A 10,486-nucleotide genomic window follows, 5' to 3' on the forward strand; every position below is an offset into this window, starting at 1 on the left:
AAAAAATAAAAAATGTGTTTCTCACCTTCCACGGTGGTTGGTCTCTCACCCTCATTCAGCTCGGGTCGTCTACCAGAGGCCTGGGAGCTTGACAGTTCTGCGCAGTATCTTTGCTGTTCCCAGTACTGCACTTTTCTGGACTGAGATGTTCCGTTGTTTTTCCCGGTATCTGTTGTAGCCTCTTCCAGTTTGGGGGTTACAGCCCCGAGTGTCCGATCACCACAGGCACCACTGATGCCTTTACTTTCCAGGCTCTCTCCAGCTCTTCCTTGAGCCCCTGGTATTTCTCTAGCTTCTCGTGTTCCTTTTTCCTGATATTACCATCGCTTGGTATTGCGATGTCAACCACCACGGCTCTGCTCTGTTTCTTATCCACCACCACTATGTCTGGTTGGTTCATCTCCATCCTGTCAGTCTGTATCTGGAAGTCCCACAGGATCTTGGCTCGGTCATTCTCCACAACCTTTGGAGGTGTTTCCCACCTTGATCCTGGGGTCTCCAGCCCGTACTCTGCACAGATGTTTCTGGACACTCTGCCCGCCACTTGGTTATGTCGCTCCATGTTTGCTTTCCCTGCCAGCATCTTACACCCTGCAGTTATGTGCTGGACTGTCTCAGGAGCCTCTTTGCACAGTCGACACCGTGGGTCTTGTCTGGTGTGGTAGATCTGGGCCTCTATTGCTCGAGTGCCCAGGGCCAGGATCAGTGCCTCTGTGTGTCCTGGTAGGATTTCTTGATATCAGCCACTTCAGTTATGTTCCGGTGGTTCGCCCCATGTAGGGGTTTGTCCTGCCATGATGGTCCCTCCAGCACCTCTTCCTCTGGACCCCACTGTCTGAGACACACACACATATATATATATATATATATATATATATATATATATATATATATATATATATATATATATATATATATATATATATATATATATATATATATATAAGAATATGATGTATTAAGAATATAAAGACTAAAGAGTAGAAAGGGGGGTAATTAGGGGTAGAATTGTATTATGTATCATGTTTAGGACATGAGGCAACATAAGATGTCAGGTGTTTCCTGTTTGTTCTACAGTTTAAACGTTGAACTTCATGTGACTTCAGTGACTTTGAGCTTTGAGGTGCTTCCTGTTTCCTTTAGCGGATGTGACATGTGGTTAAGACGATTCTATATGAGCTGATGATTTTCACTTCACTGGGCTCAGGTTCAGCCTCCTGAGGTGGTCAAGAGCGACTCTGTTTCTCCTGAGGTGGTCAAGAGCGACTCTGTTTCTCCTGAGGTGGTCAAGAGCGACTCTGTTTCTCCTGAGGTGGTCAAGAGCGACTCTGTTTCTCCTGAGGTGGTCAAGAGCGACTCTGTTTCTCCTCGGAGAGAAGAGGACAAAAAGGCTTCATCAAATGAGCACAGAAACATTTAGAAGTTGTGTGAAGTTCTCCTGATTTCAACAAAAAGACGACTTCCTTTTGGTGAGTACCTTTTAAGATCTGACCTCCTCTGTAAACAGTGTTGGGGAGTAACAGATTACATGTACCAGAGTAATCAGAGTACAAATTATGAGTAACTGTATTCAGTTACAGTTACTGTTTCAGTGTCATTACCGGAAACTAAACCAGGACTAAACCAGGTCTAAAACCAGGACTAAACCAGATCTAAACCAGGACTAAACCAGGTCTAAACTAGATCTAAACTAGATCTAAAACCAGGACTAAATAAGGACTAAACCAGGTCTAAAACCAGGACTAAACCAGGTCTAAACCAGGACTAAACCAGGTCTAAACTAGATCTAAACTAGATCTAAAACCAGGACTAAATAAGGACTAAACCAGGTCTAAAACCAGGACTAAACCAGGTCTAAACCAGGACTAAACCAGGTCTAAACCAGGACTAAACCAGGTCTAAACCAGGTCTAAACCAGGACTAAAACCAGGTCTAAAACCAGGACTAAACCAGGACTAAATCCTGCTGTGTGGACGTGTCTCTTCTTCTTCTGTCAATAATATTTTTAATTTGGTTCAGTAAAGTTTGGACTTTTTATTTTCTTTTATCAGATAAAACATTTTCTGTTACGATTTCCTTCGTCTTTGTTTCTCTGCAGCAAATCAAGTATCCAAAGTAATCAGATTACATTACTCACCTAAAGTAATTTAATGGATTATGTTACAAACTACATTTTGGGGTGTGTAATCTGTAATCTGTAGGGGATTACATTTTAAAAGTAAACTTCCCAACACTGCACACTGGACACCGACACATATGTGCTGCTTTGTGCACTGTGCACATGATCACACTTGTCTCGACCGAGATAGAAAACGGGGAATTTCTTGTCCAAGTCGTTGTTAAATGTGCATTTGTGCTTCGGCGTGTTTCAGACTGACCGACTGTTTGTGTCTCGCTCCTTCTGATGCACAGACGCTACGAGAGACGCTCAGTTTAATGTCCCAAAGAAAAATAATGAAAACCCGGAAATTTACATCATTTTATTTAAAAAAAACAAAAAACAAAAACGGACGGCCAGGACACGACGTGAAAAATGGACATGTCCGGGGAAAAACAGACGTTTGGTCACCCTGTGAAAATAAGTTTGTGAACGGTCAAGTTCAGGATTATTTTTATGAACCTGTTTTTCTTTTGTTCAAAACCTGTAACAGATAATATTGGAAATAACAGTGTAATGACTAAAGTATTAGTGTGTGTGGTCATAGAGCAGAAGCAGCACAGTTCAGTGTAAACTGTTGTTCACGGTCACTCATGACTTTTTCTGTCCTTACAGAATTAAAGTGTCTCTGTTCCACCAAAGCCCTGGCTTCTGTCTTCACGTGTGTTACATTTATCAAATCCACTCAACATGTGGATTAGAATTCAGAGCAACAAACTTGTTCAATGTCTCTGTTTCTGTTTCCTTCATTTGATCTTTTGCTACAGACAGAAAAAGTGTGACTTTAAAATCAAATACAGACTTAGTTGATTGAATGAGTGTGTTTACATGCACATCAGTGTCCTGTTACGATCGGGTTTTTGGAGGATTCCGGTTTCTTCATGGTGCATGTGCACACAGTGTCCCAGTTATGAGAAACTGTAGCTGGAATATTCCGATAGTAACTGGGAAACTGTGACATGTAAACGCAGTATCCTGAATACTGCAACGTAAAGTTGAGTCACATCTTCATCACAACATAACGACATAAATGACAAACATAAATAAAGTGACAAACATAAATAAAGTGATCATACATGAGTGAAATGAGTAAAATAAAGAGCTGTGTTAAACCTGCACATGTAAAATCTGCACTCGTCTGATCTCTGAAAAGCTAAAACATGAACTATCTCCTACGATATACACACTGAACAGACTCACCATCATTATCACCTCCTCTGTCACAAAAAGAACACACATAATCCACTGAGTCGTGTCCTTTAGTCCCACAGAAGCTGAATCGCATCAGCGGCACAAGGAGCGAGTTGTTTTTATCAGCGCTAACAGTTTATGCTAATTAGCCCTGCGGTTTTAAGTTTCGTTTCTGTAAAACGTAAACAAATGTGATCAAAGTTGAATGATCTGATCAAACGGGCTGATGTGTCTATAGTGTTTATGGTTTAGATGTTGTAAAGTTGAGTTTATTTATGCAGAAGATTTAATGAAGAATCTGTTGGGTTTGATGTGTGCAGTGGATTGTGGGATATCGTACCGCTGGTTAAACCTCCCAAACTTCCTCTGCTTCCTCTTTTCCTGGTTTATTAAATTGATTTAAGTTCATTTTTGCATTAGAGCATTTGTAAGATTATGTGAAGAAACCGGGATACTCCATTTGATCATGTCACAGGGACATGAGTGTCCCGGTTTCTCCGCGCGCATGTAAACACAGTATCCCGAATCCTGACATAACCGGGACACTGATGTGCATGAAAACACACTCATTCTTACATATGATTTACTATGTGTGATTTTATGTGTATTTAGTTACAGTTACTTTATTTGAACAGTTTAAAAAGTGATTTTACTTGACACTTTCTTTCCTTTGTTCTGATGCAGAGCTACAAGATCCACCAACAGAATGACCTTCACATGTGACCAGTGTGGAAAAGTGTTGGCAAATGCTTCTGAACTGAAAAAACACTACAGAACTCACACAGGAGAAAGACCATACGAGTGTGATCAGTGTGGGACGGGATTCAAACGATCAAATCATCTTCATCGACATATGAGAATCCACACAGGAGAGAAACCGTACGAGTGTGACCAGTGTGGGATCCAATTTAGACACTCTAGTCATCTCCATCGGCATATGAGAATCCACACAGGGGTAAAACCTTACACGTGTGATGTTTGTGAGAAGACATTTTCACGGTCAGGCACCTTAAAATCACATATGAGAGTCCACACTGGAGAGAAACCATTTGAATGTGACGTTTGTGAGAAGACATTTTCACGGTCAGGCACCTTAAAATCACATATGAGAATCCACACAGGAGAGAAACCGTATGAGTGTGACCAGTGTGGGGTCCAGTTTAGACAGCCTAGTGCCCTCCATCAACATATAAGAATCCACACAGGGGTAAAACCACACAGATGTGATGTTTGTGAGAAGACATTTTCACAGTCAGGCAAATTAGAATCACATATGAGAGTCCACACTGGAGAGAAACCCTACAGATGTGATGTTTGTGAGAAGACATTTTCAGATTCAGGCACCTTAAAATTACATATGAGAGTCCACACTGGAGAGAAACCGTATGAGTGTGACCAGTGTGGGGTCCAGTTTAGACAGTCTAGTGCCCTCCATCAACATATGAGAATACACACAGGGGTAAAACCATACAGATGTGATGTTTGTGAGAAGACATTTTCACTGTCAGGCGACCTAAAATCACATAGGAGAGTCCACACTGGAGAGAAACCGTACGAGTGTGACCAGTGTGGGATAAGATTTAGAGACTCAAGTACCCTCCATAAACATAAGACAATCCACACAGGGGTAAAACCACACAAATGTGATGTTTGTGAGAAGACATTTTCACGGTCAGGCTCCCTAAAATCACACATGAGAGTCCACACTGGAGAGAAACCATACAGATGTGATTTTTGTGAGAAGACATTTTCACACTCAGGCTCCCTAAAATCACATATGAGAATCCACACTGGAGAGAAACCGTACAGATGTGACCAGTGTGAGAAAACTTTCTCTCGATCTTCCAGTCTCAATACACACATGAGAGTTCACTTCTGGCACAGACTATACGAGTGTGACCAGTGTGAAAAGTTCTTCAGAACATCCCAGGAACTGTCCAGTCACTACCGAACGCACACAGGAGACGAACCAGACGACTGAAGAAAGAGGGAAGGATTTGGGGTCTGTGGGGAAAGGAGAAAGAGCTGCTGAGGCCGGATCAAGTGAGCCTAAAGTCAGACTCAAGAAGCTGGAGATCAGGCTTCAGAGACTCCAGACTGTGGAGTTGGCCGATGTGTAGTGTCAAAAATACAAGTGTTAAATGACACGTTAAGATGTTTTTCTTTCCATCCATGTTTGTTCATCTGTTCTTTGTTGTATTGTTTTTAAACTTTGTGCGTTTAGTCTTGTTTGACTGCACTTCCTGAAATTAAAATTCCAGTTCCCTTAATTAAAATATTAAAATGAGAAAATAAAATCTGTGTTTTTGTTCTTGCTTGTCTTGTTTTATGTTTCACAAATGCCTCAAAAACTTTAGAAATGAAACAAACACACACAAAGAGCTGAGAAACAGTGTGAGCTTCTTTTAACATTTAACAGGTGAAGCACTAAATGTTCCTCAGAGGTGAGAGAATTAAAAATTAAATTCAGGATTTTAATCTTAAATTTACACGATTTGGTGAGTTTAAGTTAAAGTGCATTGGACAGATTCAGTCTTGGTTTAGTCCTGGTTAGACCTGGTTTAGTCCTGGTTTAGACCTGGTATAATCCTGGTTTAGACCTGGTTTAGACCTGGTTCAGTCCTGTTTTAGTCCGGGTTCAGGTGTTTCCTGTTTGTTCTACAGTTTAAACGTTGAACTTCATGTGACTTCAGTGACTTTGAGCTTTGAGGTGCTTCCTGTTTCCTTTAGCGGATGTGACATGTGGTTAAGACGATTCTATATGAGCTGATGATTTTCACTTCACTGGGCTCAGGTTCAGCCTCCTGAGGTGGTCAAGAGCGACTCTGTTTCTCTGGTGGTCTCTGTTTCTCCTGAGGTGGTCAAGAGCGACTCTGTTTCTCCTGAGGTGGTCAAGAGCGACTCTGTTTCTCCTCGGAGAGAAGAGGACGAAAAGGCTTCATCAAATGAGCACAGAAACATTTAGAAGTTGTGTGAAGTTCTCCTGATTTCAACAAAAAGACGACTTCCTTTTGGTGAGTACCTTTTAAGATCTGACCTCCTCTGTAAACAGTGTTGGGGAGTAACAGATTACATGTACCAGAGTAATCAGAGTACAAATTATGAGTAACTGTATTCAGTTACAGTTACTGTTTCAGTGTCATTACCGGAAACTAAACCAGGACTAAACCAGGTCTAAACCAGATCTAAACTAGAGCTAAACCAGGTCTAAAACCAGGACTAAACCAGGACTAAATCCTGCTGTGTGGACGTGTCTCTTCTTCTTCTGTCAATAATATTTTTAATTTGGTTCAGTAAAGTTTGGACTTTTTATTTTCTTTTATCAGATAAAACATTTTCTGTTACGATTTCCTCGTCTTTGTTTCTCTGCAGCAAATCAAGTATCCAAAGTAATCAGATTACATTACTCACCTAAAGTAATTTAATGGATTATGTTACAAACTACATTTTGGGGTGTGTAATCTGTAATCTGTAGGGGATTACATTTTAAAAGTAAACTTCCCAACACTGCACACTGGACACCGACACATATGTGCTGCTTTGTGCACTGTGCACATGATCACACTTGTCTCGACCGAGATAGAAAACGGGGAATTTCTTGTCCAAGTCGTTGTTAAATGTGCATTTGTGCTTCGGCGTGTTTCAGACTGACCGACTGTTTGTGTCTCGCTCCTTCTGATGCACAGACGCTACGAGAGACGCTCAGTTTAATGTCCCAAAGAAAAATAATGAAAACCCGGAAATTTACATCATTTTATAAAAAAAAACAAAAAACAAAAACGGACGGCCAGGACACGACGTGAAAAATGGACATGTCCGGGGAAAAACAGACGTTTGGTCACCCTGTGAAAATAAGTTTGTGAACGGTCAAGTTCAGGATTATTTTTATGAACCTGTTTTTCTTTTGTTCAAAACCTGTAACAGATAATATTGGAAATAACAGTGTAATGACTAAAGTATTAGTGTGTGTGGTCATAGAGCAGAAGCAGCACAGTTCAGTGTAAACTGTTGTTCACGGTCACTCATGACTTTTTCTGTCCTTACAGAATTAAAGTGTCTCTGTTCCACCAAAGCCCTGGCTTCTGTCTTCACGTGTGTTACATTTATCAAATCCACTCAACATGTGGATTAGAATTCAGAGCAACAAACTTGTTCAATGTCTCTGTTTCTGTTTCCTTCATTTGATCTTTTGCTACAGACAGAAAAAGTGTGACTTTAAAATCAAATACAGACTTAGTTGATTGAATGAGTGTGTTTACATGCACATCAGTGTCCTGTTACGATCGGGTTTTTGGAGGATTCCGTTTTTTTCATGGTGCATGTGTGACCGGTGTGTCTCTCTTTTTATTTCAAAGACCCACAGAAGCTGCTGGAGTTTGGTGTGACAGCAGTTTATTCTGCACAGAATCTAGGAAACATTTGTTGTGAATTGATTTGTAGTGGACATTCATCATGTGTTTCATCTGTAGAAAACAATCATTTATTATCCTCGAGCAAAACTAAGCAAAACTAAGAAGGAAAAACACGATCAATTCAAATATACTGTAAACTGACTTCAGCAGATTGTGGCCAAACAAACATAAAATACTTCAGTACAACACACAACTGTCAGCTGAGCAATAAAATATCTACACATGAGTGAATTAATATTTTTGTCCACACAGTTTCACAGCCACGTGACCTCGTCTCGAGTTCTCCAGAACAAATAGGAGAACTCAGAGTTCGCATGAGTTTAGTAAGTGCAGGTGCGGCGGGCACCAGGAGATGGCGCAAGTTCACAATTTATCAGGATTTAACAACTCTCATATTAACTATGTTACACATGTACACACAGTATCCCAGTTTCAGTGTCCTGGTTATGAGAAACTGTAGCTGGAATATTCCGATAGTAACTGGGAAACTGTGACATGTAAACGCAGTATCCTGAATACTGCAACGTAAAGTTGAGTCACATCTTCATCACAACATAACGACATAAATAAAGTGACAAACATAAATAAAGTGACAAATAAAGTGACAAACAAAGTAAACATAAATAAAGTACAAAATAAAGTGACAACATAAATAAAGTGACATAAATAAAGTGACATAAAGTGACAAACAAAAAATAAAGTAACTAAAGTGACATAATAAAGTGACCGACACATAAATAAAGTGACAGACATTAATAAAGTGGACAAACAAAAAAAATAAATAAAGTGACATAAAAACATAAATAAAGTGACCGACATAAATAAAGTGACAAACGACATAAATAAAGTAAATAAAGTGACAAGTGACATAATAAAGTGACGACAATAAAGTGACAACAAAAAATAAAGTGACAAACATAAATACTAAAGTGACAGACATAATAAAGTGACAAACATAAAATAAAGTGACCGACATAAATAAAGTGACAGACATTAATAAAGTGACAAACAAAAAATAAAGTGACAAACATAAATAAAGTGACAAGACATAAATAAAGTGACCGACATAAATAAAGTGACAGACATTAATAAAGTGACAAACAAAAAAATAAAGTGACAAACATAAATAAAGTGACCGACATAAATAAAGTGACAGACATAAATAAAGTGACCGACATAAATAAAGTGACAGACATTAATAAAGTGACAAACAAAAAAATAAAGTGACAAACATAAATAAAGTGACAGACATAATAAAGTGACAAGACATAAATAAAGTGACCGACATAAATAAAGTGACAAACATTAAATAAAGTGACATAAATAAAGTGACAAGACATTAAATAAAGTGACAAACAAAAAATAAAGTGAAACAAAAATAAAGTGACAAACATAAATAAAGTGACAGACATAAATAAAGTGACAGACATAAATAAAGTGACAAACAAATTAAATAAAGTGACAAACAAAAAATAAATAAAGTGACCGACATAAATAAAGTGACCGACATAAATAAAGTGACAGACATTAAATAAAGTGACAAACAAAAAAATAAAGTGACAAACAATAAATAAAGTGACCGACATAAATAAAGTGACAAACATAAATAAAGTGACAAACAAAATAAAGTGACAGACATAAATAAAGTGACAGACATAAATAAAGTGACAAACAAAATAAAGTGACCGACATAATAAAGTGACAAACATAAATAAAGTGACAAACAAAAAATAAAGTGACAGACATAAATAAAGTGACAACATAAATAAAGTGAGTGACTGACATAAATAAAGTGACCGACATAAATAAAGTGACAACATTAATAAAGTGACATAATAAAGTGACAAAAAAAATAAAGTGACAAACATAAATAAAGTGATAAAGTGACAACATAATAAAGTGAAATAAATAAAGTGACGACAAGACATAAATGAAATAAATAAAGTGACAAACATAAATAAATAAAGTAAAGTGACAAACATAAATAAAGTGACGACATAAATAAAGTGACAAACATAATAAAGTGACAAGACATAAATAAAGTGACAAGTGACATAATAAAGTGACAAACAAAAATAAAGTGACGACAAAATAAAGTGACCGACATAAATAAAGTGACAAACATAAATAAAGTGACAGACATAAATAAAGTGACAAACATAAATAAAGTGACAAACATAAATAAAAGTGACAGACATAAATAAAGTGACCGACATAAATAAAGTGACAAACATAAATAAAGTGACAGACATAAAATAAGTGACAACATAAAGTGAAAACATAAATAAAGTGACCGACATAAATAAAGTGACAAAACATAAATAAAGTGACAGAACATAATAAAGTGACAACAAAAAATAAAGTGACCGACATAAAGTGACAATGACAAATAAAGTGACAAAATAAATAAAAAATAATAAAGTGACAACCATAAATAAAGTGACAAACAAAAAATAAAGTGACCGACATAAATAAAGTGACAAACATAAATAAAGTGACAGACATTAATAAAGTGACAAACAAAAAATAAAGTGACCAACATAAATAAAGTGACAAACATAAATAAAGTGACAGACATTAATAAAGTGACAAACAAAAAATAAAGTGACCAACATAAATAAAGTGACAAACATAAATAAAGTGACAAAGTGAACAAAACATAAATGACAAGTGACAGAAATAAAGTGACAAACAAAAAATAAAGTGACCGACATAAATAAAGTGA

At 37.5% G+C, this 10,486-nt stretch overlaps 1 protein-coding gene and 1 long non-coding RNA gene across 2 annotated transcripts; both read left to right on the forward strand.

Moving 5' to 3' along the window:
• Positions 1-1,057: 1,057 nt before the first annotated feature.
• Positions 1,058-7,421, forward strand: LOC129407625 (uncharacterized). The gene is made up of 3 exons (XR_008631636.1): positions 1,058-1,342; positions 6,207-6,363; positions 6,996-7,421. It is a non-coding gene; the product is annotated as an uncharacterized LOC129407625 (long non-coding RNA).
• LOC129407608 (zinc finger protein 470-like) lies at positions 1,327-5,660 on the forward strand. The gene is made up of 2 exons (XM_055149143.1): positions 1,327-1,469; positions 4,034-5,660. The coding sequence occupies exon 2, from the start codon at positions 4,056-4,058 to the stop codon at positions 5,328-5,330; it is 1,275 nt and encodes a 424-aa protein (XP_055005118.1). The 5' UTR covers positions 1,327-1,469; positions 4,034-4,055; the 3' UTR covers positions 5,331-5,660.
• Positions 7,422-10,486: the final 3,065 nt, after the last annotated feature.

This window comes from Boleophthalmus pectinirostris, unplaced genomic scaffold (assembly GCF_026225935.1).
Source record: "Boleophthalmus pectinirostris isolate CB_2022bp ecotype Guang Dong unplaced genomic scaffold, ASM2622593v1 HiC_scaffold_13, whole genome shotgun sequence".
Lineage (NCBI taxonomy): Eukaryota > Metazoa > Chordata > Actinopteri > Gobiiformes > Gobiidae > Boleophthalmus > Boleophthalmus pectinirostris.